The sequence below is a fragment of the Cyanistes caeruleus genome, chromosome 26, assembly GCF_971803275.1.
Source record: "Cyanistes caeruleus chromosome 26, bCyaCae1.hap1.1, whole genome shotgun sequence".
Classification (NCBI taxonomy): domain Eukaryota; kingdom Metazoa; phylum Chordata; class Aves; order Passeriformes; family Paridae; genus Cyanistes; species Cyanistes caeruleus.
Genome location: NC_141726.1, coordinates 4,268,940 through 4,296,936, shown reverse-complemented (window position 1 = coordinate 4,296,936; position 27,997 = coordinate 4,268,940). Strand labels below are relative to the sequence as shown.

Below are 27,997 nucleotides of genomic sequence, written 5' to 3'. Positions count from 1 at the left end.
AACTCAGGGCAGATCAATGACTGCACATTTCTTTTCCTGGTGGATCATTTCCAGCTTGCACTGCTTCGGAATTTGCATCTGGAGGAACAAAATATGTGCTGAAGCTTTAGAAACTGATCTCAAAGGAGTTTTAAAATTGATGCTGAGCTCGGGAGTTCTCCAAAAACTCCTTCCTAGAGCTGGATCTTGTTTTGGGGAGCTGCTGGGATCGTTTTTGGGAACTGCAGAAGCTCTGGGAACTCCGAGGAGGCTCTGAAGAAGCAGTGGAAACTGTGAGGGCACAGACTGGGGGGAATTTGGAGTCCGGAGAAGAGCAGGAAGGAACCACGAAGGCTCCAAGAGGGAAATTGGAAATGTGGGGGAACAGTGGGGGTTGTAAACGGAAATTTGGGGGTAAAACTTGGGGTCAAAGGAGCTGTAAAAGGGAAATGTGGGCCACAAACGGGGGCTGCAGGAAAACACTGAGGACCACAGGGGCTCTGAGGGAGCTGTGAGAGAGAAATCTGGGGGCACGAGTGGGGCTGAACACAAGCTGAGAGAGCCCGGGGAGCTCTGAGGGCCGGGGGGTCCGGCCAGGGCTGCAGCGGGACCCTGGGAGGCTTTAAAAACCCGACCGGCCTACTCAGGACCCGTAGGGGAGCGCCACGGAAGGCTCCGAGGGCGCTCTGTGAGCGCTCCCCGAGCCCGCGGGGCTCTGAGGGGCTCGGGGGCTCCGGGCGAGGCCGCGGCGCGGGAGCCGCCCCCCTCAGCGCGGCGGGGCGAGCCGCGGGGCTCTCCCGCGCCCCGCCCGCCGCCCGAGCCGCTCCCCAGCGGCCGCCGGGCGGGTTCCCTCCAGCCCGTTCCGCCCGTTCCCCCCACGGCCGCGCTGCCCCCGGCCCGGCCCCCCTCACCCATCGCCGGCCGCCGCTCCGCCTGCGCCGGGCACAATATGGCGGGCGGGGCGCGACGGCAAGCGGCGCGGGACAAGCTGCTGCGGGGCGCGAACGCGGGAAAAAGCCACGCCCCTCGCGTGGCCACGCCCACCCGGCCACGCCCGGCGGTGTCCCCGGGAAAATGCCGGCAGCGTTCCCCGTTATTGCCGGGAATGAGAAATCCCTCTCGGCTCCAGGCTCCTCCGCGCCGCGGTTCGGTGCTGTGATCCACCTGGAAGGGTTTAGAGCGCCCTCCAGGTGTGGTTTATTCCCAATTCTCCGCTCGGTTTTGTGGGGGTTGGTGTTTTGGCGCGGATGGGTCCCCAAAACTGAGCCAGCCCTGCCTAGGCTGGAGGAAAAAGCGGCCCTGGAATGGATGGACTTGCGCAGAGCCGAGCTTTGCTTCTTTTCTGGTGTTTTTCTGGCTGCCCAGAGCGGTCTGGAGTGCCCATCCCTGCAGGTGTCCAACGAGTGGGGATGGGGACAGATCTTGGAGCGCTTCTCCAACTTAAATTGATTCTGGGGCTGTGCAAAACCATCAAAAATCAGGAGTGGCCAAACACCTGATGCTGAAGAGAATCCTCTAAATGTACCAGGAGATCCCTAAAAATACGGTCAGGCTAAAAAATGTATCTGGAATGTGATGGATGAACCTTTTTTGGTCGTGTCTAGTTCCAAATTCAGTGGTAAAATGAACACTTCCATCAGGAAACAGTTTATATTTCAGTTTTCCAACAGGCAGCTGGAGATCCAAGGGAATTCCCGGGATCCAAGGGAGGCTCTGGTGTTCTCCAACACTCCCAAAAAACCTGGCAGATTCCCATTTTCCAGTCACAGCAAACAGTGTTTGAACTGATCCTCAACCAGCTCCTGGGAGATTCATCCCTCTTGGCAAAAGGAGCAAAGGGAGCATGGAAATCATCCTTTTCCATGTGAAAACATATGGAAAGCTCAACTGAGCAGCACAGCTCTGTGCTCACACCCAGGGAACTTCCCGAGGGGAAAAATTCAGGAATAACATCCCCATCCTGGATGGAAGCCCCCAGGGACACTGGCCAAGCTGCAGGAATTCCTCCCCCTCACCACCCACGGCTCAGCCGAGGTGTTGGAGCTTGAGCCACGAAGGAGAAATTCCCTGAGCTCTCTTTTCCTCCCCAAAAGCTTCAGCTGGAGAATTCCCTGCTCTCCTCCTCCAGAGCCACTCCAGGTAATCACCCTGCATCCCAAGGTTTTTTTTTGGGAGAGCAGCAAGAGGGGTTAAGGAAGTAAAAAATTACATTCCAGTTATTTTTTCTTGGCTCTGCCTGTGGCAGATGCTCTCATATAAATTTCAAATTTGTTCAAATCTGGATAGGGAATCCAGCTGTGCTCTCCAACTCAGCCAAGCTAAGGAATTTTGGAGGGGTGCATTGAGGTAAAAGATCAAACCACTGTGCTTTCAGTGAGGCTGAGATATAAAAAAATCCCAGAAAAGCTGTGGAATTCCCATTCCTGAAGTGTTGGATAGCGGAAAGTGGCCCTGCCATGGGACTGGAGCAGCTTTTTAAGGTCCCTCCCGCCCCAAAGCATTCCCTGAATCCATGATTCCATAGAATAAAGCTCAGAGCCACTCGCTTTATTGAAATAATCCAAACAGAAAATGGAAAGCAGGGGTAAGGAACAGGGGATGAGGCTCTTTCCAGGAAAAGCTGCTGGGGATACCTCTGGAATTCCAGCTGGAGAGTTTTCCTCGGATTCACTCCCCACTAAGGACAAAACCCAGGTTTGTGCCAGCTCCAAGCAAGGCTGGGCTGAGGTTTTACAGCCAGGGCTGTGCTGGAGGCTGGAGGTTTTCCCACTCAGGGAAAAGGAAGATGGGAATGCCGAGACACAGAGCAGGAGGATGTTCCCAATCCAAGCTCCTCCTGACAAAACCAGGGTTTTGTTGGGAAACACTTCCAGAGAGAAGATGTGAAGAGCTAACAACAGGGGCTTTTCTCTGGGTTGGGGCCTTTCCCAAAATCCCACAAATAACAGGATGTGGATGAGCCCTTTGGGAAAACAGGGAGAGGAAAAGATCCCTGGCACTTGGGAGCAGAATTCCATCAGGAAAGGGAAGGTTCTCCAGGTTACTGAGGTGACTCAGACTCCCAGGAATCTCCATCCCTCCCAAATCCCTGCATCACCCCTGGAATGTTTGGCTAATTAGAGCATCTCTGACAGGCACATCCGACGCTGAGGGCTTAATTTGGGATCTCAAATGAGCTCTGGCAGGCTCCAGGTCTAAAATCTGCCTGGAAAAGTGCTGGAAGAGGGAAGGAAAGAGGGAGGGAGCTGTCTGATCCAAGGAATGTTTGCAAAACACTCCCAGCACATCCAGTTATTTCAATGTTCACATTTCCATCCTGCCATAACATTTGAATCCTTCCCATCAACATCCCACAAAAAAGCAAGGCACGAGCTGGGTTATTCCAAAGGCAGAGTCACAAGATCCATTTGGGAATAAACTGCATCCTAAGAGATGATCTCTAGCAAATCTTTTCCACTTGACCTAAAAGCTATTAAGAGAGAAATGGGAAAGATTGGTGTATTGCCACTGGAATTGATGCTCCAATTCCACGGGAAGTGAAGATGGATTTGATAACCAGGCCACAAATCAAGGACTGTTATCATTTCCCTCCTGGCAGGGTACAATTTTCAAAATGTGGGAATTCAGGATGGACTCCCTGCTGCAGCATTCCCACAAATTGGGAAATCAAACAAATCCCTGTTCCTGATGCTCCTGAGGTAAGAGGGGCTCGTTTGGGAGCTCTGTAATTCCCTATAAAATTGGATTTGTCCTTTGATGTCCCATGCTCAGCTTGGCTTTGGGCTTTTCCAGCATTTCCAGGGTGGATTCCTTTGTAATTTTTATTTATGGAGCTCAGATTTCCAGGGATCTCAGGGGAAGCATTTTGCTGCTCCCAAAGGAATCCCGTGGGGGGGAATTGTGCTGATGTGATCACCCCCAACCACTTCCAGCCACTTAACAAAGTGATTTTTTTAGGGAATCATCTCTGTTCCATCCCTGGAAGCGTTCCAGCAATTTGGGATAGGGGAAGGAATCCCTGCCCATGGGAATTTAAGGCTGCCCCAACCCCAAACCATTCTGGGACTGTGAAATGCATGCCAGGATCACTGAGGGAGATTCCTTGGCAGGATTCCATAAAAACAAATCCCAGCAGCCACATCCCATTCCAGAGTCCATGGATGGGAAGAGGGAGGGGTGGAACTGGCAAGGTTTGAAGATCTGCAGCCTGGAATTTTACTGGATTGTGGCTTCCTGTGGGAATTCCTGAGCCTGGGAATCCCTGAGCCAGAGCCTGGGAATTCCTGAGCCATTCCCAGAGCCTGGGAATTCCTGAGCCATTCCCAGAGCCTGGGAATCCCTGAGCCAGATCCTGGGAATTCCTGAGCCATTCCCAGAGCCTGGGAATTCCTGAGCCAGAGCCTGGGAATTCCTGAGCCATTCCCAGATCCTGGGAATCCCTGAGCCATTCCCAGAGCCTGGGAATCCCTGAGCCATTCCCAGAGCCTGGGAATCTCTGAGCCATTCCCAGAGCCTGGGAATTCCTGAGCCATTCCCAGATCCTGGGAATTCCTGAGCCATTCCCAGAGCCTGGGAATCCCTGAGCCAGAGCCTGGGAATTCCTGAGCCAGATCCTGGGAATTCCTGAGCCATTCCCAGAGCCTGGGAATTCCTGAGCCAGATCCTGGGAATTCCTGAGCCATTCCCAGAGCCTGGGAATTCCTGAGCCAGATCCTGGGAATCCCCGAGCCATTCCCAGAGCCTGGGAATTCCTGAGCCAGATCCTGGGAATTCCTGAGCCAGATCCTGGGAATTCCTGAGCCATTCCCAGATCCTGGGAATCCCTGAGCCATTCCCAGAGCCTGGGAATTCCTGAGCCATTCCCAGAGCCTGGGAATCCCTGAGCCAGAGCCTGGGAATTCCTGAGCCATTCCCAGAGCCTGGGAATTCCTGAACCATTCCCAGAGCCTGGGAATTCCTGAGCCAGAGCCTGGGAATTCCTGAGCCATTCCCAGAGCCTGGGAATTCCTGAGCCAGAGCCTGGGAATTCCTGAGCCATTCCCAGAGCCTGGGAATTCCTGAGCCAGAGCCTGGGAATTCCTGAGCCAGAGCCTGGGAATTCCTGAGCCATTCCCAGAGCCTGCTCTGCTCCTGGAGCATTGGGTAATAAATCCCAAGGCTTGGGAAGCACAGAACCTTTAAGGCCTCTCATTCCACGAAATCCAACTCCCCCCTGCTCCCAAATCCCTGCATCCCAGCTCCAAGGCACAGATCCCATCCCAAAATCCCTTAAAACCCCCCCAAAACCTCAACTCAGGAGCCTCCTCCACGCCCTGACCTCTGCCAGAGCAGCAGGCAGGGAAAGCAGCTTCCCTCCTTTTTTTATTTAATTCATGTGGATCCAAGGAAAAACTGGAATTTAGCAGCTCAGATGGTGCCACCCCCACGCTGGGAACTCAACAAGGGGTTGTAAAAATCCCCCAAAACTCACCCAGCTGGTGCCGCTCCTCCTCCTCCTCCTCACCCCGCTGAGTCACGGCGCCAAATCCCTGCAAATTAAAAGAAAAAAAAATAAAAAATCGTGAGGATCCTCAATGGAAGCAGAGATACCAAAAAAAAATCTTCACAGAAAATAATAATAATTTAAAAAAAAAAGGATAAAGAAGGAAAAAGATTCCTGCATGCAATTACACATGAAGGTAAAACATGCAAGTTCAGCTGAGCTATGGACATTTCACAGGAAACAGCAATACTGGGGGGGCTAAAAATTGATATTTTCAAACAACTGAGCAGAATTTGGGGTTTGGTTTTGTTTTTGGCAGTAGCAGGACTAGCTTGGATTCATGTTCATTTTACATCTTTTATCCTTTAAAAATTCAGGATATTTAAAAGATTCCTTTTGGCCCACATTCCATCCCAGTGCATCTGCCAAGGGCACATTATTAAATAAAGTTATTGCTAATTTATGCCGGAGCCATGTGGGTTGGTTTAAATGTTTATATTTAAAACATTTTTTTTTTCATAGTTTTTTTTTTTTTTTTTTGGGTTTTGGTTGTTTTTTTTGTCCCCTTTTGCATTAAATTAACATCTGAAGGGTCGGCTGGGTAAAAAAGTTTACGTCACAGGTTTATGGAAAAGAGAAATGTGCTATATTAAAATCAGACATTTAGGTTACCTTTTTGGGCTTTGCGATGCCTGTTAGCTTTACACATCCTGATTTCTCCTGCTGATAATTTTCCTTTAAAAGGGGGGGCATAGGCTGATCTTTTCATCACATTATGCCCTGAAAGCTGACTCCAAACCAGTGTTGAAAATTCAGTTATTTGCACTTTAATAACAATCTACAAATACAACTTTTGTGGTTTTTGTTGGTTTTTTTTCTTTTTTATTTTTTAAATATTCCCCTCTGTTCGTGAGCTGAAGTTTGTTGTTTTTGTTGGTTTTTTTTTTTTTTCCCTAAAATTCTGTTTTTCACCCCCAAGCAGTTTAATCCTCTCCCCTTAAAATTCCAAATTCATCTGCTGGATGGGTAATAAATAACAAACCATGAAGCCTTTATTTTTAAATATAAATATATTAAATATTTCTACATCCACACCCTCTCAGAAAGGATTTAAGGAGCAGCTGCTGCACCATTCACCAACAAAAAATTCATTTTTAAAGTGGTTTTTTCCAAGGAAAAGCTGCTTTGGAAACATCTTAGCCAAGGGGGGGGTTACAGAAAGCAAATTCCTTGGAATTCTCAGCAATCCTACTTAAACCAGCCTCTGGAATATTCCCTGAGGCCACCTGAAATCTGAATCATCGAGCAAAGAACCATCACATGCTTTCCAAATTCAGATTTCTGCCTCAAAACTGCTTCCAGCAACTTCCAGGGGGTGAAAAACAATTGTTTTGTGTTTTTCATTTTTTTTTTTTTTTAAAAAAAAAGAAATTTAAGCTTGAAAAAAAATTTGTTTTCTCACGAGAATTACCAAAAGACCACCATTTTTTAAAAAAAATGCCTCCACAGTTTTAAAATAAATAATAAATAATAATAATAATAAAAAAAGACAAATTAATTTTAGCATGAATTTAAAAGTTGTTTGAAAAATAAAAAATAAAACCTCCAAAAAAACAAATGACAATTCATCACATTTACTTTGATTAAAAAAGGACTAAACTTTATTGACAGATTGAGACAGACATTTTGACACGTTTTGAGCTACCTAGTTAGGCAGACTTTACACAAAATGTAGCATTTTTCTCTTCCAGAACAGAGTGGGAGGACAGTGTAACAAATCCAATTAGGACTTTATCTTATGTACAAAGTGAAATTTGGGATTGTTTTTTGTCTGTTGTTTTGTTTTTGTTTTTGATTTTTTTTTTTTCTTTTTACAGCTGCAGTGTCCCTTTTTATGAGAAGCTCGTGCTGAGATACACTTGAACAAGTGGCTGGGACTTCTTAAAATTGATTATTTTTTTTGGGGCAAGTTTGAGATTTTCATCAGATTTTCTGCCCCAAAGTGCTACAAAAAAATAGAGAATTTTACAGGCCTACCCATGGAATATTATTTCTATCAAACACTGGGCAATTAAAGCCATATTTTGGGGTTTTTTTCCCTTAAAAATTGTTTATTTAGAACCAAACTAAAACCCCTCTCCACTGGAAAAATATTCCCAAGCATATCTCAACACTGCATGGGGGCTAGATTTCAAAATCCACATAAGAAAAGTCAATTTTTTTTACCAACCTAATTTTTTCCTTTTAAGTCAATTCTCTTTAGAAAATGCTATTTAATTTGTTTGGAGGATCCTTTAGGTTAAAATTTAAACTTCAAGATTCACCAGCAATCTCCTTTTAAAGGTTTGGCATCTGAAGTTATTTTTTGTTTTTTAAATGGTGGCAGCCACTACTGTAACATTATGATTTTAATTCTTAAAAAAATAACCCTGAATTTTGAAATGTAGCCTACTTTGGGATTCTGCAACTACAACCTTTATGGGTTCCTTTAAAACAAACTTTAAAAGTTTTAACAAAACCTTAAGTTCAGAACTAAGCAAAGCATGTCACTTTGGAAACTAACATTTTTTAACTTTTTTTTTTTTAGTTTTTTTTTGTTTGTTTGTTTTCCTTAAAAAAGTTACATTTTTTTTTTTTAACCTAAAATGACAAAGAAAGAAAAGCCATCTACACACTGAAGAAGAAGAAGAAGAAAAAAAAATAATAATAATAATAATAAAAATTAAAAAGTTTTCCTCTAAATCTATTTAAATTCATCTCGAGAAGTCACTACATACAGAAGCCAAAATGCAGGGTGAGGATGGAGTGGGAGGAAAAAAAGGGCCAGGAAGAAAAACAGGGAGACAATTACTTGTCTGCTGTGGGTAAAGCAACGGGAATCCCGGGAGATACAAGAACCAGTTACAACTGTTTGCTCCTAAATGGGGATTTTTTCCCTCATTTTTTGTGTTTTAGTAGCGTCCGTAGGGGTGCTCTCTGTAGCCCCCCTTAACTGGCCTGGCTGGAGGGGCCTTCAGGGAGGGCCGGGTTCCATTCCAGTCATCTTGGCCTGTGGGGAAAAGGAGGAGAAAGTCAAGGATGGGATGGATGGATGGATGGAGGGAGAGTCCTAAAAATGGGATGGGAAAGGTGGTGGGAGCCCCCAGAATCCAGCTTGTGATCCAGCAGAATAGCTTCACAAAAAACAGATCACAAAACAGATCCTGATTCCTTCAAAATCCAGCTTGTGATCCAGCAAAACTGCTCCTGATCCCTCAAAATCCACCCTGTCATCCACCAAAACAGGTCCTAATCCCTCAAAATCCAGCTTGTGATCCAGCAGAATAGCTTCCACCAAAACAGATCCTGATTCCTTCAAAATCCACCAAAACAGATCCTGATTCCTTCAAAATCCACCTTGTGATCCAGCAAAACTGCTCCTGATCCCTCAAAATCCAGCTTGTGATATAGCAGAATAGCTTCATCAAAACTGCTCCTGATCCCCCCAAATCCACCCTGTCATCCACCAGAACTGCTCCTGATTCCCTCAAAATCCAGCAAAACTGCTCCTGATCCCCCAAAATCCAGCTTGTAATCCACCAGAACTGCTCCACCAAAACAGCTCTTGATCCCCAAAATCCACTTTGTCATCCAGCAAAACTGCTCCTGATTCCCTCAAAATCCACCAAAACTGCTCCTGATTCCCTCAAATCCAGCTTGTGATCCACCAAAACTGATCCTGATTCCCCCCAAATCCAGCAAAACACCTCCTGATCCTTCAAAATCCACCAAAACAGCTCCTGATCCCCCAAAATCCAGCTTGTGACCCAGAAAAACTGCTCCACCAAATCTGCTCCTGATCCCCCAAAATCCAGTTTGTGATCCAGCAGAATAGCTTCACCAAAACAGATCCTGATTCCTTCAAAATCCACCAAAACAGATCCCGATTCCTTCAAAATCCACCAAAACAGATCCTGATTCCTTCAAAATCCACCAAAACAGATCCTGATTCCTTCAAAATCCAGCTTGTGATCCAGCAAAACAGCTCCTGATTCCCTCAAAATCCACCAAAACCGCTCCTGATCCCTCAGAATCCAGCTTGTGATTCACCAAAACAGCTCCTGATTTCCTCAAAATCCACCAAAACCGCTCCTGATCCCTCAGAATCCAGCTTGTGATCCAGCAAAACTGCTCCTGATCCCTCAAAATCCACCCTGTCATCCACCAAAACTGCTCCTGATCCCCCAAAATCCAGCTTGTGGTCCAGCAGAATAGCTTCACCAAAACAGATCCTGATTTCCTCAAAATCCACCAAAACTGCTCCTGATTCCCTCAAAATCCACCTTGTCATCCACCAAAACAGCTCCTGATTCCCCAAAATCCACCTTTTCATCCACCAAAACAGCTCCTGAGACCAAATCCAGCTTGTGATCCAGCAAAACTGGTCCTGATTCCCTCAAAATCCACCAAAACTGCTCCTGATTCCTCCAAATCCACCCTGTCATCCAGCAAAACTGCTCCACCAAAACAGCTCCTGATCCCCCAAAATTTACCCTGTCATCCACCAAAACTGCTCCTGATCTCCTAAAATATCTCCCTCAGAACATCTTGTGATCCCCTAAAAGTGATCCAACAAAACAGCTCCACCAAAATAGCTCCTGATCCCCCAAAATCCAGCAAAACAGCTCCTGATCTCCTCAAGCAGCTCCACCAAGAGACCTCACTGATCCCCCAAAACAGCTCCCTCAAAATATTTTGTAATCCCCAAAACAGCTCCAGCAAAAGAGCTTGTGGTCCTCAAAATCCAGTTTGTAATTCCCTGAAACAGCTCCACTAAAACGTTATGATCCACCAAAAGTGATGCCCCAAAACACCTTGTGATCCCCAAAACCAGTGATCCACCAAAACAGCTCATGATCCCCAAAACAGCTTCCCAAAACAGCTCATGATCCCCAAAAACAGCTCCAAAAAAGCTCATGATTCCCCCCAAAGCTATCCAAAACAGCTCATGTTTTTCCCCAAAACACTTTGTGATCACCCAAGGCAGGGTCACCCGGAGCAGGTGACACGGGGACAGCTCCAGGTGGGGTTGGGACGTCTCCAGAGGGAGGTTCCAGCTGTTCCAGGGCTTCAGGGAATGAAATTCCTCCTCAGGGTGAGGTGGAACTCGTTGTGTTTTAATTTATGGCCACTGTTCCTCGTCCTGTCCCCAAACAGAGCCTGGCACCACCCTCTGACACCCCTCGGGGACATTTTTTGGGAGCAGACAGATGCCACCTGCCAGTGCTGCACCAGTACAGGACACAGCACTGGGACAGTGGAAGGTGTCCATGGTAGGGGATGATCTTCAAGGCCCTTTTCACCCCAAACCATTCCAGGATTCCATGAAAAAAGCAGAGTTTACTTGCAGCACCCACCCCTGGGAGCTGTCCCTGCCAGTTCTGAAATCCAATGTCCCAAGACACCAAACCCGTTCCTCCCAACCTGTTCCCACTTTCTCCAACTGTCTCCAGCCCAGCTTGGTGAGTTATTCCCTAATTTCAGGGAAGCTGTGGATAAACAGATTGGATTAACTGTGCCAAGTGTCCAAGGAGCATCGTGGCCTCCCAGTCCCAGCCAGCTCCAAGAGAGCAGGAGGCTCTTTGTGCTCTGGGAGTGACATGGGCACAGCAAAGCCAGGGAACAGCCAGTTCCTGGGAGCAGCTGTCTGGAAAACACCTGGATTTGGGTTTCAACCTGGAGCAGGGAATGCCATGAGGCTCCAGGATTTGAATTCAAACCTGGAGCAGGGAATGCCATGAGGCTCCAGGATTTGAATTCAAACCTGGAGCAGGGAATGCCATGAAGGTACAGGATTTGAATTCAAACCTGGAGCAGGGAATGCCATGAGGCTCCTGGATTTGAATTCAAACCTGGAGCAGGGAATGCCATGAAGGTACAGGATTTGAATTCAAACCTGGAGCAGGGAATGCCATGAGGCTCCTGGATTTGAATTCAAACCTGGAGCAGGGAATGCCATGAGGCTCCTGGATTTGAATTCAAACCTGGAGCAGGGAATGTCATGAGGCTCCTGGATTTGAATTCAAACCTGGAGCAGGGTGAACAGGAGACAACAATTCTGCTTCCGTAATTCTGCCAGGACATGAATTCCCAGTTCCCAGGGATCTCCAGCTGCTCAGGAACCTGCACTCACTCAGCTGTGAAAGGCATGGGTTCCAGCCACATGGAATTCCATGCCTTTCAGCATCTCCCTGGAGAGCTTTGGGAATTTGGGATGTCACATGGTCTGGGAAAATTCCTTGGGGTCCTCTCCCAGTTTCCCTGTGTGAGGAACAGGAAAGTCCTGTCCAGCAACAACAGAACTCAGGATGATCAGCACAAATCCAGAGTCAATCCCAGAGCAGCCTTGGGGAGGAAAATGAACTCTGGCCCAGTCCAGAGCAACACAGGCTGGTTTGGGGACACAGGACAAGGATTCCTTCCCATTGCCACATCCAGATGCCATTCCAAGCCTGGATATGGGAACTGGCCTCAAAAATAAATGCAGCCACAGCTGAGGAGAGCAGGAGGCAGGAAGGGAACCTTTGGAATGTCTTCCCAAGGAAACAGGGAATGAATTCCTTGTTTTGCTTTTCCTGTTGAACTTTATCCCAACACATTCATTCCCTCACTTTCACCCTTCCCATTCTCTCTCCATCCCATAAGTGGGGAGGGATTCAATGGGGCGTGGCTGCCCTTTGGGGTTAAATCACAAAATTTTGGCTCAGCCCAGCCTAAATTGGGAGTTTTGCATAATTTAGATTAGCTGAGCTTTGCCTACTGAGCCCAACTGGCTCCACACAGCCAAGGAGAGGCCTCCTGACGACATTTACATCCAAATTTTGGGCAGATCTGCAGCCCAGAGTCGGGATTTGTGAGGATAAGGGAAGCAGATGGAACCATATAAAATCCAGCCATGAAAACCAGACTGCAGCACAAGTGCTGTGGGTGGAAATCCAGACCTCCTGAAATATTCTAAAGCTACAAAGGAAGGAAGACATTTCCAGAATTAAAAAATGATTTTTTTTTTTAAAAGCACCACCTTTGAGACAATCAAGATTGAGAAGAATCTAAACCCAGAGATGGGTGGTCCTTATGCTAAGACCTAAATAAAAACACCACAAAACCCACTCTGAGATTCTTCTCAGTTTTTTTTATCCAGACATTGGAAAACTGACCACAAGCAATTCCCAACCCCCTTCCCTATCCCAGAATTCCCAGGCATACCATAAGCTTCATAGGTTTCCTGTGCCTCCCCATGTCCATAATCATAATATTCTGTATCCCTGGAAAAGCAACGAGGTGGTTACACAAAGGGAAATCCCATTCCTGATGCTTGGTGTCATTCCCTGGATTCCAGCAGAACTCTACAGCTCAGGAATGTTTCTATTGGCTTCAAATGGGATTAAAAAAAAAGGGAAAAAAGGGGGAAAAGGGGGGAAAGGGGGGAAAAAAGGGGGGGAAAGGGGGGGAAAGGGGGGGAAAAGGGGGGAAAGGGGGGAAAGGGGGGAAAGGGGGGAAAGGGGGGAAAAAAGGGGGGGAAAGGGGGGGAAAGGGGGGGAAAGGGGGGGAAAGGGGGGGAAAGGGGGGGAAAGGGGGGGAAAGGGGAGGAAAGGGGGGGAAAAAAAGGGGAAAAAAAGGGGAAAAAAAGGGGAAAAAAAGGGGAAAAAAAGGGGAAAAAAAGGGGAAAAAAAGGGGAAAAAAAGGGGAAAAAAAGGGGAAAAAAAGGGGAAAAAAGGGGAAAAAAAGGGGAAAAAAAGGGGAAAAAAAGGGGAAAAAAAGGGGAAAAAAAGGGGAAAAAAAGGGGAAAAAAAGGGGAAAAAAAGGGGAAAAAAAGGGGAAAAAAGGGGAAAAAAAGGGGAAAAAAAGGGGAAAAAAAGGGGAAAAAAAGGGGAAAAAAAGGGGAAAAAAAGGGGAAAAAAAGGGGAAAAAAAGGGGAAAAAAAGGGGAAAAAAAGGGGAAAAAAAGGGGAAAAAAAGGGGAAAAAAAGGGGAAAAAAAGGGGAAAAAAAGGGGAAAAAAAGGGGAAAAAAAGGGGAAAAAAAGGGGAAAAAAAGGGGAAAAAAAGGGGAAAAAAAGGGGAAAAAAAGGGGAAAAAAAGGGGAAAAAAAGGGGAAAAAAAGGGGAAAAAAAGGGGAAAAAAAGGGGAAAAAAAGGGGAAAAAAAGGGGAAAAAAAGGGGAAAAAAAGGGGAAAAAAAGGGGAAAAAAAGGGGAAAAAAAGGGGAAAAAAAGGGGAAAAAAAGGGGAAAAAAAGGGGAAAAAAAGGGGAAAAAAAGGGGAAAAAAAGGGGAAAAAAAGGGGAAAAAAAGGGGAAAAAGGGGAAAAAGGGGAAAAAAGGGAAAAAAGGGAAAAAAGGGAAAAAAGGGAAAAAAGGGAAAAAAGGGAAAAAAGGGAGAAAAGGGAGAAAGGCCATGCAGCATTCCTTTGGGAAGAGAGAATCCAACTCACCCTTGGCCCTGGCTGTAGTAGCCCTCGTATCCCTCGTAGCTCTGGTCTGCGTATGTGTCATCGTAGCCCTGGCAAGGATGGGGACAAAAATTTGTCACAAAAGGACCAAAAAGGAACCAAATCCAACCCCCAGCAGCTTCCAGGAGCCTGGAAATCTGGCTCTGCCACAGGGAAAGGGCTCAGGCACAACACAGAGGTAGCACAGAGCCCTACTGTGCCCCAGGGCTGGGATGAATCACACTCATATTTAGGAATCATTCCATCTCCAGGGATAAATCCATGTGCCAGGAGAGCTGGAATTGTTATCAGGGAAAGGTTTTTCCCCCAGAAGGTGCTGGGCACTGGACAGGCTCCACAGGGCTCCAGGAAAACGCTCTCAGGGACAGGGTGGGATTTTGGGGTGTCTGTGCAGGGCCAGGATGATCCCAGGGGATCCCTCCCAGCTCAGGATATTCCATAATTCTGTGTCATCCAAACCACACATTTACAACCCCCAACCTCTGAACTTTTCAGTGAAAAAAAAACATTTTTCTGGGAAGAGAAACCAGATTTCCAGGTGTTTCAGTATTTGTGATGATTCCCAAAAAATGCTGTTGTGATCCAAATCAGTTTTCCCATTTTCCCTTTGGAACATAGATGCCAAAATTGCTTGGCAGGAGGGTGGTCCTGGGTTATAGGGCATGAAACACCACCCTGTCCATTCAATATTTAATTTTTAGAGGATTTTTTTGGTGCTTCTTAAAGAATTCTCTTGCAGAAAGAGAGTGTAAAATGTGAATTTCATCCATTTTTGATGTCATTTTTCACACTGTGCCTGGACAGCCACGGGAAACTTCAGTTCCTGGGGGCACTTTTATGAAAACCAATCCTTATTCTGGATTTGGAACACTTTGGGTTCCATTCTTTGAGTGATAAATGGGCGGGGAGGTCACCCAGCACCATCCCAATGGTCCCTGGTGATCCCAGAACCCCACAGTGGTCCCTGGAGATCCCAGCACCATCCCAAAGGTTCCTAGAGATCCCAGCACCATCCCAGAAGTTGGTGGGATCCCAACACCATTTCCATCAGTTTCTGGTTATCCCAGCATCATCCCAACTGTTCCTGCTGATCCCACTGATCCCATTCATCTCTGGTGATCCCACCATTATCCCATTGATCTCACTGATCCCTGGTGATCCCAGCACCATCCCACTGATCCCACTCATCTCTGGTGATCCCAACACCATCCCAGCGATCCCCGGTGATTCCACAGATCCCTGGTGATCCAAACACCATCCCACTGATCCCTGGTGACCCCACTGATCTAAACACCATCCCACCAATCCCCGGTGATCCCAGCACCATCCCAGTGATCCCTGGTGATCCCGGCACCATCCCACTGGTCCCACCCATCTCTGATGATCCCACCATTATCCCATTGATCTTGCTGATCCCTGCTAATCCCAGCATCATCCCACTGATCCCAGTACCATCCCACTGATCCCACTGATCGCTGGTGATCCCAGCACCATCCCGCTGGTCCCACTCATCTCTGGTGATCCCACCATTATCCCATTGATCTCACTGATCCCTGCTAATCCCACCATCATCCCACTGATCCCACTCATCTCTGGTGATCCCAACACCATCCCAGCAATCCCCAGTGATCCCACTGATCTCTGGTGGTCCCAGCACCATCCCACTGATCCCTGGTGATCCCAGCACCATCCCACTGATCCCTGGTGATCCAAACACCATCCCACAGATCCCTGGTGATCCCAGCACCATCCCACTGATCCCTGGTGATCCCAGCACCATCCCACTGATCCCTGGTGATCCAAACACCATCCCACTGATCCCTGGTGATCCAAACACCATCCCAGTGATCCCTGGTGATCCCAGCACCATCCCACTGATCCCTGGTGATCCAAACACCATCCCAGTGATCCCTGGTGATCCCAGCACCATCCCACTGATCCCCGGTGTTCCAAACACCATCCCAGTGATCCCTGGTGATCCCAGCACCATCCCACGGATCCCTGGTGATCCCAGCACCATCCCAGTGATCCCTGGTGATCCCAGCACCATCCCACTGATCCCTGGTGATCCAAACAGCATCCCAGTGATCCCTGGTGACCCCACTGCTCCCCGGTGCTCCCCATCCCACCGTGACCCTCGCTGCCCCCCGCCGAGCAGCCAGCACCCGTTAACCCCGTGCATCCCGAACCGTTCCTTACGTATTCCTCGTAGGTCTCTGGCACGGGGGGAGGGGGCAGGGGTATCCTCTGGATTCCAGCTGCCCGTGCCCGGGGGGCAGGAGTGCCGCGCACTGCCGGGGGAGGGGGCACCCCCCGGGCCAGCGTGGCCCCCCGGGCCATGGCCCCGCGCACGGGGGCTCCTCGCACCAGGGCACCCCGAGGAGGGGGAGGAGGAGGAGGAGGAGGGGGAGGACCAACCCCACGGCCCCTGGAAAAGAGAGAGGAAGGTTTTGGTCAGGAGCCCGAGGATGGGGATTTTCAGCAATGACGCGAAGCTGCCAAAAAACGGAGCCAGGAATTGTGGATCAGCAGGAAAATTCATGCTGTTGTGCTGTGAGAGGTACAAAACTCTCCTTTGGGGTGAGAATTCTACGGTTTTAGGTGTAGAAAGACAAGAAATCACAGCTGAGGGAAGCAAGAGGCAGGAAGGGAGCCTTTGGAATGTCTTCCCAAGGAAACAGGGAATGAATTCCTTGTATTGCTTTTCCTGTTGAACTTTATCCCAACACATTCATTCCCTCACTTTCACCCTTCCCATTCTCTCTCCATCCCATAAGTGGGGAGGGATTCAATGGGGCATGGCTGCCCTTTGGGGTTAAATCACAAAATTTTGGCTCAGCCCAGCCTAAGTTGGGAGTTTTGCATAATTTAGATTAGCTGAGCTTTGCCTACTGAGCCCAACTGGCTCCACACAGCCAAGGAGAGGCCTCCTGACGACATTTACATCCAAATTTTGGGCAGATCTGCAGCCCAGAGTCAGGATTTGTGAGGATAAAGGAAGCTGTAGACAAAGAAATAAATCTGATACAGAGCTCTTGGCAGGGAATTTCACTTTAAAGGACCCTCCCAGCCACCTGGGATCACTCCAGATCCCTCAGGATCACTGAGGACATGGGCAGAGACTCTCCAAGCAGAAGGAAAAGCACCACCCATGGATCAGGGAGCGAGGCAAGCACTGAAGGAACACTTTTGTTACCAATTTATCCCCAGGTTTTGACAGAAGCCCCCCCAGAGCTCTGCAGGGATGGGCATTTCAGCTGAAAACGCTGAGGGGGCTACAGCACATCCATCACCAGCTGGGACCACTTCTGAAAGGTTCCTTTATCAAACTATTGATTAAACCCATCCCAAATCATCCCCGGTCTTGGATTACATCCCAAACATTGTGCTCCGAGCCAGCTGGCAAACCTTGGCTGCATCCCAAGGTCAGGCCCAGCAGCTGATGTGCAAGAAGAAACAGCTTAACCTCCCCTGACAGCACAACTGTGAGTGAAATCCAGCATTCCCAGGGCTGGGATTTTGGGAATACCTCGGAACAGGTGGAGGGGGAGGTGGGGCTGCCCCCCGGCCCCGCCCGGGGACGCCTCGGCCGCGGTTGGGCTCCGGGACCCCGTTGAGATAGGAGAGCTCCAGGAACTGCTCCTGGCAGATGTCATCCATCATATCCTGGAAAAAGGATGTAAATAAAGGATAATGTAAGGATAAAAATAAAGATAAATAAGGATATAAAGAGTCAGCTCCAGAGAACAGCTCCGGGATATCACAGGCTGCTGTGCTGGGATAAAAATAACTGCATGGACCTCAGTTCAAACCTGGTTTTACTGGGATTTGCTGCAGCTTTCTCCAAGATTCCAGCACCTGTATCTCTAGGTCCTGATGTTCCCAGCATCCCAGGGATGTCAGGAGGATTTATGGGGAAAAGCCCAGGCAGGTCTCAGCCCACAGCTCCTGCCTGAAGGGGCAATGAGCCTACACAAGGTAACCCTGCAGTGTTCCCATTCCCAAAGGAAAGGGTTGGGATGCAGAGCAAACACCCGTTCCCAAATCCAAGCTGGCTTTTCAAATCCTTAGGGATGCAGTGTGTTCCTGACAGATCCTTAAAGATCCCTTCCTTGGGGACTAAAGGGGCACAGGAGATCACCCAGCACCATCCCAGTGCTCCCTGGTGATCCCAGAATCATCCCAGCACCATCCCAGCGCTCCCTGGTGATCCCAGAATCATCCCAGCATCATCCCAGTGCTCCTTGGTGATCCCAGAATCATCCCAGCATCATCCCAGTGCTCCTTGGTGATCCCAGAATCATCCCAGCACCATCCCAGTGCTCCTTGGTGATCCCAGAATCATCCCAGCACCATCCCAGTGCTCCTTGGTGATCCCAAAATCATCCCAGTGCTCCCTGGTGATCCCAGAATCATCCCAGTGCTCCCTGGTGATCCCAGAATCATCCCAGCACCATCCCAGTGCTCCTTGGTGATCCCAGAATCATCCCAGCACCATCCCAGTGCTCCCTGGTGATCCCAGAATCATCCCAGCATTATCCCAGTGCTCCCTGATGATCCCAGAATCATCCCAGCACCATCCCAGTGCTCCCTGGTGATCCCAGAATCATCCCAGTGCTCCCTGGTAATCCCAGAATAATTCCAGCACCATTCCCAGTGCTTCCTGGTGATCCCAGAATCATCCCAGCACCATCCCAGTGCTCCCTGGTGATCCCAGAATCATCCCAGCATTATCCCAGTGCTCCCTACTGATCCCAGCACCACCCCAGTGCTTCCTGAAATTCCCAGTGACCATCTCCCACCAGATGTGTGAACTTTCCCAATTTTTCCTCCCAATTCAACACACAAGTTTAATTTTAAAAACACACTTCAAGTCCTGGCACCCTTAGAGGCAAAATTCCAGCACAATCCTGTCACACACCGGCACAAAATGCCAGGAATTTGGCTATGAAAGCACCAAAAAGCTTCACCAGGAAAACACATCCCCAAGCAGGTGACAAGTGACACCTGCAGAAAAACCTGCTCTGCAAAACCAAATTTTTTCTGCATTTAAAACTATAAAAATATTGATTTAAGTCAGAAAAAATAGACACAATATTGAACTACTAAGCTGTCTGGGCAGTCACCCTCCTCATCTTCATATCCTTCAACACCTCTGTATTTAATTCCTGACCTGACCATGAGGTTTTCCAGCCATTCCCACTAAAATTGGCAGGTGAAGCTAGCCAGGATACCCACAGCTTGAACTGGGAGAGAAATCCCCACCCCAAATGTTTTGTCTGGGAATTTTTTTGTCTTTTATAATTAAAATTATAATAAAATTATAATTATTTATTATAATATTAGAATTAATATAATATATTATAAGTATAATATAAGTATAAAATATTATAAGTATAATATAAGTATAATATTATAAGTATAATATAATAGAAGTATAAGTATAATATAAGTATAATATAATATAATATAATATAATATAAGTATAATATAAGTATAATATAAGTATAATATAATATAATATAAGTATAATGTAAGTATAATATAAGTATAAGTATAATATTAATATAATAATATAATATAATATTAATATAATATTAATATAATGTAATATAATGTAATGTAATATAATGTAATATAATGTAATATAATGTAATATAATGTAATATAATATAATATAATATAATATAATATAATATAATATAATATAATATAATATAATATAATATAATATAATATAATATAATATAATATAATATAATATAATATAATATAATATAATATAATATAATATAATATAATATAATATAATATAAGTAAAAAAACCCCAAAAACACCTTCCTGAAGAATTTTACAAAGCTGCCACACACATTTAACCATTTCATCTCCTTTCATCTCTGCAGAGGGAGAAAATCCAACCCATCCCAATCCAGTTCCACCCCTCAGGAATAAAAAAAAGGAGCAGGACACATACTGGGACCAGGAATTTCTTGACCTCCTCCATGGCGTGGGCCATGAGGGCGTAGGCCTCGCAGGGGGGCCCGAAAACCTCGATGAAAACGTGTAAATCCATGTTGAGATGGGCGTATTTGGGATCCCCCCCTTTACGAAGCTCTTCCTCCTGGGGAAAAAAAGAAATAAATATTTTTTTGCTTCTTAAAATCTGTTTAAGAGGCAAAAAAAAATCATAATTTTTTGCCTCTTTTCTAAGCTTTAACACGGTGTGTAAGGATGTTGTTAAAAGGAATAAAACCTTTTTATTGCTGCCTCTCTGTGTGGCTTTTTTTTTATTTTTTAAGGAAAAAACTTCCACTTTTTTATTGCTGCCTCTTCAGCTGGTTTATTTTTTGCTAAATCCACAGTTTTTAATTGGTGGCAGCAAAATTTTTACCTCAGAATATTTAAATATTCTCTTTACGCCACTTTGTGGAGCCCGATGCCTCTAACAACTCCTCCACCTCTGCTTTAAGATATCTTTAAGATATTTCTGTTTTTCAGGCTGTTTTGCAGTTATTTCACAAGTTAAAAACAACCTGAAAGTGTTTTTAAAAAACCCTTTTGTGCCACTCACGTAAAATCAGAATTAAGTTACAGCTCTGCTGGTTCTTAGCTCAGCTTCAAAATAAACAGGAAGAAATAAAAATCATCTTTTCCCTGTTCTTTTCATATTTTTTTTTTTCTGTTAAAAAAACCCTCCTGGTACTTTGTGATTCACCAAAGATTATCAACATCTCCACTGAACCAGAAGAATTTAAGGATTTCAGAGGGAGCAGCTAGAAAAGGGATTTTTTATCTTTTTTATGGAGGGGAAAAATATCCCTTTAGTGAATGGCTCTTCAGGAGATTAATCCTTATTTTATCAACTTTGTAGCTCAGCTTTCATTGAAGCTTTCTCTAGTTTAATTTTTAATAAAATGCTTGGAGAACCACTAATTCTCACACCACCAAAGGAATTTTGTTTTCCTTTACCTTGGCTTTATCTCTCATTGAACCTTTCCCCAGCACAGAGATTTTAGCACCAGTTTCTTCCTGAAGTCTTTTAATGGTGTTGCCTTGGGGTCCCAAAATCTTCCCAACAAAGTTGAACTGGAATTTAAGAAAAAACAACAACAAAAAAATCAGCTCCAGAGCTCAAAAAGTCAACAAAAAAAAATTTCTGAATGTTTTGTTGGTTGACAAAGGAAGAAAAGAAAAATTTCTCCATTTCTCATCACCTCACCAAAAAAAAATGCACAGGAAAATTTAACTTCCAAAAGGAAAATTTAAGTTTCTAACCTTTCTTTTCATGAAAATAAAAGTGCTTCAACAGAAAAATTAAGCTAAATTAAGTGTTTCAATTCCAACATCTACTCTGCAGCAGCTTTCCAGCAAATCTTTAAGGAGTTAAATGTAAAAACACAAAGCTCCACACGTGGAATTGTCTGTTCCAGCAATCCAAAATCCCACCTATGCACCACCATTTATCACAAGATATTCTAGAAATTCAATATATTAGAAATTAAATCCCTGCAGGCCTGCAAAGAAAGAAAGAAAGAAAAAAAAAAATAATAATCCCTCCTCACTTTTCAAAAGAAATCTCTTGAATTTTGCTTTAAAAAGAAGATTTAACTCCTGCTGACACTTTGCCAGGCACAAAATCCCACAGAAAAGAAGCAAATCCCAGAGATTCGGTCACCCTTTTCTGGCCCTCACCTTGGGGTACTGTTTGACAGGGATCAGAACTCGTTCTTTCAGTTTCATATTCTTGTGGGAAAATAAATCCAGGTAGTTCTCTTCCTCATCCTTCTTTGTTGTCTCACCCTTCTGAATTTTTTCAATTTCTAAACAAGATAAAAATAGGGCTGCTTTATATTTTCCTTAAACAAGCATCAGATCAGAGATGGAATCATGACAAGGACAGAACCCTACAAAAACCAGAAGGTAACTCCTGTGCTTTCCTCTGCCAGCCCCTAAATCTGCAAAGAAACCAGCTCAAACTACATTAAAATCCAATATTTTTGCTAAATTGTGACAGAAATCAGCAAGTTTTTATCATCCAACTCGAATTCATTTGAAATCTGCCCTTTAATTAGTGGTGTCAACACCTCCATGCACGGTGAGTTTTGGTTATGTTGAAAATATTCCTAATAAACATGGGTTAGGAACTTCTCCCAGCTTCACCTCATGAAATAAATTCAGATTTCTCACACAAACAATTCCTAAGTGGGAATTTTAAACCCTCAGGTGTGCAGCCATAAAAGAGAGTCTCAGAAATTCTTAATTCAGCAACGCAACTACAAATTATTTGTCTCTCAAAATTGAGATTTTTTTTTTTGCTTTTTTAATTATTTGTGTCTCAAAATTATGATTTTTTATTTTTCTTTTTTAATTGCCTGTGGTGAATTAAAAATCAATTTTAAAACCCCGTTGAGGCAGCCTGAGGGGAGCTGGGACAGTCCCAATAACCTGCCGGAATGAGGTCGTTAAGGGAAGTTAATTAGGGACTGGTACACAAACACCTCCTGGAAATTCAGCTTTCACTGAGAGATGACCCACATGGAGATGGAAAATCCTCTTCCAGGCATTTCTGAGTTATAATTTAATTTTCCTGGTAGGGGAATAACCCCCATCAATTTCCAGAAGAACACAGCCCACAGCTGCCTGGATTTCCCTTTCCAGAAGTGATAAAACACAATTTTTATTTAAAGGCAAACAACTCTGTGACAAATTCCCCCAAATGTGGAGTCAATCCATTGCTAACAATCCCAAATTACTGCTGATCCTTTGGTCCAACAGAAAAAAAACCCCAAACTGATCATTAATATCCATCCCAAATCCTGATTTCAGGCTGTTTATCAGAAGAGGAAAATCAAATTGTGCCATTTCACCAGCAAACCCAAGGCTTGTAAATTTAATTTCTGAGCCTCTTCCAAGGGAAAGAGACACTTCCCAAAATTACCCACAGCACTGGGATTGAGCTGGGAGAGCAAAGAGCAGCCTGCTTAGTCATGAGCAGGATTTCCAGCACACTGCAGCTGCAATATTTTGTATTTCCTGGGATTTTTGGCCAAGTCAAACCATCTGCTTGAGTCTGAAATGCTCCTGTTCACAGCCCCACAAGCCTGCCAGATGGATTTGATGATCCTGGAAGTCTTTTCCAACCTTAAAGATGTTGGATATTTGGGGTATTATCCATTAGGGAATATTTCTGGATCATCCAAGCAGGAATAAGGGCTCACCACCACCCTTTTGAACAACCCCTGGGCTGAGAAGCATCTCAGAAAAAATCATCAAATAATCTCTATTTTAATTATATTTCTTTTGTTATAGGCCCAGTGATACAAACTTGGTTTTAGTGGGCCCTCTTGTCAGCTGGGCTCAAACCATAACAGAATTGTTAAAAAACCTGAATTTTGTATTTTTGCTCCCAGCAGCCCCTTGTCTCCCCTCACAAAATTGTTACCATGACTCCATACTTTTCAAAATTGAAAGAAATCTCTTGAATTTTGCTGTAAAAAGAAATTATTTTTCTGAAGACACAAAGTAAAAGTAAGAAACCTTCAAGTTCATACACTGCCGAATTTATGAAATAAGACAAAAAGCTGTCTTGGTTCATTTTATGGAGTTGTTTTTTTTTTTAATTTTAGCTCCAAGAACACGGCAGAGAATCAAGATTTGGAAATTAAAGGTTGCACTGTTTGCCTGTTTAAAGATAACTTAAAACCCTTAAATAATTTGTTTTTCTGAAAGTGCATCCTGCAGATAAACAAGAAGTGTTTTTTTTACACACACATCCAGAATAAAAATCCCCTCAAACTTCCTTGATAAAATTAAACTAAACATGAATTAATTACTGTTAAATTAAAAAATTAAAATTAAACTAAACAGAGTAATTTTCTGCCTCCTGAAAACACCACAGGACTGGGTGACAACCTCTGCAAATCCCAATTCACACCCAGCAAAATCCATTTTTGCCTCCTGCCAAAGCTGCAGAAATAGCTGGGAATTGGGCTGGGCCACAAGGAATTAAAAAAATTGATCAAAACCAAACCAAAAGAGAAAAGCAGCAGCAGCTCCATGCCTTGAAATGGAACGTAAAACACAAGAGAGGAGAAGGAGCAGCAGAGGAATTCCAAGCTCTTCCAAGCCTTGGGAATTCAGGGCACCTCCAGATCCAAGGGGGAGCCTGGAAATAGGTGAGGAAGGATAAAATCGTGGCACTGGTGAGCTGGATGGGACACCAGGAGCAGCTGTTGGAAAACCTGGATACCTGGAGGGATCAAGGCCCATTCCAGAGGTTTTTTGGGAGAAGGTTGCCACGGGGAGTGTCAGCAGGCTGGCAGCATGAGTGGCTTTTCCAGAGCTTTGCAGGGCAGGGACGGGCTCAGCAGGACTCCTATGGGGCAGGAAAAGGGGGCTGGGAACGCTGCTGTTCCTCCTTCCTGCTCCTGAGCTAAGCCCCAGCTCTTCCTTAATAATTAAAATCCATGGGAAGCGCTGGCCTGCAGCTCAGCTGTGCTCTGGAAGCACATTTGTGAGACTGAAAATATTACCAGCAAAGTAAAATAATACTGACCCCTAAAAAAAACCTCCAAACCTGAAAGAATTTGGGGGTGGCACCTCTGAGGAAAGCAGAGCCTCCTCCATCTATCCCTGCTTCCCATCTGGTTTGATTTCTCAGGAAGGGGAAGCAGTTCCTGGCTAGATTCCAAGAATTTGGCAATCTTAACCCCAGTATTTCCCTCCCCAAAATAAACCCCCCACCCTGGGATTCCTGGGCAGGCAGCTCTGCTTTTGGGGCTTTGCTGGGAAGGGAGGGCACTGCCAGGAGAAGGAACACAGGGAGGGAAAGGTGAGATTTGGGATGTGGCACAGAAACTCCTGGGATGGCATTGGGAATGGGAATGGCCACAGCAGTGCCAGCAATTGAGAACATTGCCATGGTTGAGCAAAATACAAATTGAAAAGTGCAACAGTGAAATGGTTTCAAATTAATCCAGCCTGAGACAATTTCAGGTGACAGTTTGGGGGCAGGATATCCACTTGGAAAGACAGGAATTGAAGCCATCTCCTTGCCAGGAGAGCCTGGACTCCACGTGGAAGGAGCTTCAGGGTGACATTTCTCATCTCCAGTGACCTCAGCCCTCTCTAATCCCTTCTTTGGCTCCCAGGAGCCACCACCCATCTGTGGGACATTCCCATCCAGTCCTTTCCCATTCCCAGGAATGAATCCCAGCCTGAATCCAGCAGGGAATTCCACGTGGGAGTGCCCCAGGACCTCCAGCTGCTCCTGCCTTTGCCAGGTGTTGCTCCAACTCCAACAGCTCCTTTCTGCTCTCATTCCCACCCCACACAGAATGACACAGCTCACACAACCTTGGGAAGCTCAGCTCTTTTCCCTTGGAGTTTCTCCATGAAATAAAAACAGCTAAAATTCCCAGAAAACCCCAAATCCCACACCTGGCTAACACTCAAGTGGGATATCTCCCGTTTTCCCAAAGGAGGGAAGCAGAGAGCCATGCCCTTCACACCAGCAGCAGCTCCCCCTGCTCTTTCCACAGCTTAAATCCAAAGCAAAAAAGGGATTTTCTTGCTCCTGTGGAAAAGGAAGGTCACACAGACCCTAAATCCCAGGAGGGAAACATGGATTATATTTGAAAATGCAAGAAATCACAGTTTTCAGTTTCTCCCTAGGGTAACAGAACCCTCAATGTAGCCACTTCCATACAAGAATTAGTAAAATTAGTGGAATTAGAAAAAATCCCATCACTGTCAGGCCCTTGCTCCCAAAAAAAAAGCCAATTCCTTCTAAAAACACAGAACCAGCACAGTATTTTAGACAACTTTAAGACATTGTTTTAAAATAAATGAATGCAGAATTCCTGCAGGGCTCCCTCCCTGAGGCAGGCAGGCTGAGCAACTTCCACTCTGGGAAGAAAAAAAAAGGCTGGAATAGGAATTCTGCTGACACTCAAGATCATTTCTATGTCTGGAAGTCATTTTGCTGGCTCTGTGCATCACAGCTTTGGCCCAGACTGAAATTCCAAGGAATTCAGAGCACTTTGGGGGATCATCCAGGCAAAAAAATTGACCTAAATCCACCATTTTACCTCAAATTTTTCCTCATCGTTTTCCTGCTCAGCTCACCTTGAACTGGGACTGTGAATACTCCCAAAATAAAGTGATTTTCAATATATCCACAGCTGGAGCTGCTCCAATTTTAAATCTCCCCAAGCTGCAATGAGCAATTTTTAAATTAATAAAAACCCCCCTCCTAAATCCTCGTTACACCCCTCAAGTGAAGAAGGCTTTGCAGGACGCTGCTCTTTGTGTGGGAATTTGCAAACTCCTTGGATTTCCTTTGGCTGGGAGGCACCACAGCCAAGCTGGCTGAAGAATTTTATTAATCAAAACCATTAAACTGACGGAAAATCGGATTATAAAACTCCTTTATTTAGATCAAGATGCTGGTGGGTGATGCCGTGACGATCTCTCCTGGTTGTTTTCACAATAGGAGAGAGACAGCAATTCCCAAGAATTATTCCCCGCATAAAATAAGCTTGCAAAACCTCAAGAGCCGCACCAAAACTCTGCATTTATAAACCTCGACAAAATAAATTATTTTAAAAAGCAGGATACCAAGCACAGGGGAGACTAAACCTAAACAGATCCTTGCTTTGGGAACCTCCCAGCTCCCCCACCGTGCACAGAAAGCAGAAAGTGGTTGGGAATATTTGAACTGATTGCCGTTTTTAAGCTGACTCCGGAGTGTGGGAGCAGCTGAATGGGCTGGATGGAGGCCCCGAAGGCGGTGCAGCAGCTGCAGCGGGGAGATCCAGGGAAATCCGAGCTGCCAGGCGATTGGACAGCGGCGGTGAGGAAGGAGAAGGCTCGGCTGGGCACAGAACAAAGACTGCCATTTCCAGTCCTTCCTCGGGCTCGGCACGGATTTCCAACGGGGGAAAAAAAAAAATCCCAGAAATGGCTCGCTGGGATTTAAGCACCGCTACGTGGGAACCGCCCCGGGTTTTTAAGGTTCCTTTTTAGCTCCTCTGTCCCCAGGGATGGAAGAGCTGCCCTGATTTCGGCTGGGATAGAGCTCCTTTTCTTCTTAACAGCTGTTTTTAGGGAATTTTATTGGAATCACATTACCAACACCCTGATGTTTTGCCTGTTCCCGAGCAGCGTTTGCCCCAAGACTTTTCAGTAAAGGAAAGGAGCTGTCCTCAAGCCAGCGTGGCCAGGACAGGTCACCTGAATGGTCCAAAGGGATATTCCATCCCTGGACTGTCATTCCCATCCCAGAAACTGCAAGGAGCTCGGGGATAGGGTGGGCACCGCTCCGTGGGTGGTGAAGAACTGGGGATCGCTTGCTTCTACTCCTTCTCAACATCACAATTATTATTATTATCAGCGTATTTACTATTACCATTACGTTTTATTTCAATTATTAAACGGTTATCTCAACCCGCAAGAGTCTTGAGTCTCTTGATTCTCCCGTCTGGCTAAGGCCACACCACAAGGACCAACGCAATGTAATATAACCACCAATAAAACACACACTAAACTTGCGGCTCTGCGGATTAAGCTCCGATTACACAGGGAAATAGCTCATTTTAACCCCCTATGGCACCGGAGCCAGAACAGCCACCGGGACCCGCTGCCCTCTCCCTTCTCCCGGCGCTGCCCCGGTACCTGCGGTGAGAAGCTGCATGGCGTGTGTGAAGGACGGGTCCAGGCTGTCCTTCTCGGCCATCAGCTCGGGCAGGTACTTGTTCTCGGGCTCCATCTTGCCGCCAACCATCGGGCCCGAGCCACCGGAGCCCCCCGGCCCTGAGGCCCCGCCGGCCGCGGCCCCACCGGGCGGCGGCTGCGTTCCGCTGGCGGCCCCGCGGGCCCCTCCGCCACGGGGCGCTCGGCGCGACGGCGGCGCGCGCCCACCGGGACCCTGTCCTCGAGACAGGCGACCGGCGGGGTCGTCGCGGCGCTGCATGAGGCGGAGCCGGGGCGGGGACGCCGGGCCGGGCCGGGCCGGGCCGGGGACAGCGGCGGGAGCGCAGCGGCCACACCGCC

The 27,997-nt window shown here is 46.2% G+C and overlaps 2 protein-coding genes across 5 annotated transcripts in view; both read right to left on the bottom strand.

The window, feature by feature from the left end:
• Positions 1-5,507, bottom strand: part of TMEM39B (transmembrane protein 39B) — a 12,566-nt gene extending 7,059 nt beyond the window's left edge. Inside the window, exon 1 of one of the 2 annotated variants that reach the window (XM_086863201.1) lies at positions 5,450-5,507. The gene's annotated coding sequence lies outside the window, so the exon portion shown is untranslated. Of the gene's footprint in view, positions 1-890; positions 1,048-5,449 lie in introns of those variants that run through there. The other variant, XM_086863200.1, reaches the window with a different exon arrangement.
• KHDRBS1 (KH RNA binding domain containing, signal transduction associated 1) lies at positions 2,512-27,997 on the bottom strand. 3 transcript variants are annotated; one of them, XR_015279286.1, is made up of 11 exons: positions 27,620-27,951; positions 21,638-21,765; positions 20,915-21,031; positions 19,920-20,066; positions 17,475-17,611; positions 16,145-16,373; positions 13,928-13,995; positions 12,707-12,765; positions 8,313-8,510; positions 5,450-5,507; positions 2,512-3,448 (listed from the first exon to the last, which is right to left on the bottom strand). XR_015279286.1 is itself a non-coding variant. In XM_023941255.2 (9 exons), exons 1-9 carry the CDS (start codon positions 27,915-27,917, stop codon positions 8,413-8,415), a joined length of 1,281 nt encoding a protein of 426 aa, XP_023797023.2. In that variant the 5' UTR covers positions 27,918-27,997; the 3' UTR covers positions 7,095-8,412. The 3 variants fall into 3 exon arrangements, 1 of the variants encoding a protein (XP_023797023.2); XR_015279287.1 differs by having other exon boundaries at positions 2,512-2,656; XM_023941255.2 differs by lacking the exons at positions 2,512-3,448; positions 5,450-5,507 and having other exon boundaries at positions 7,095-8,510; positions 27,620-27,997.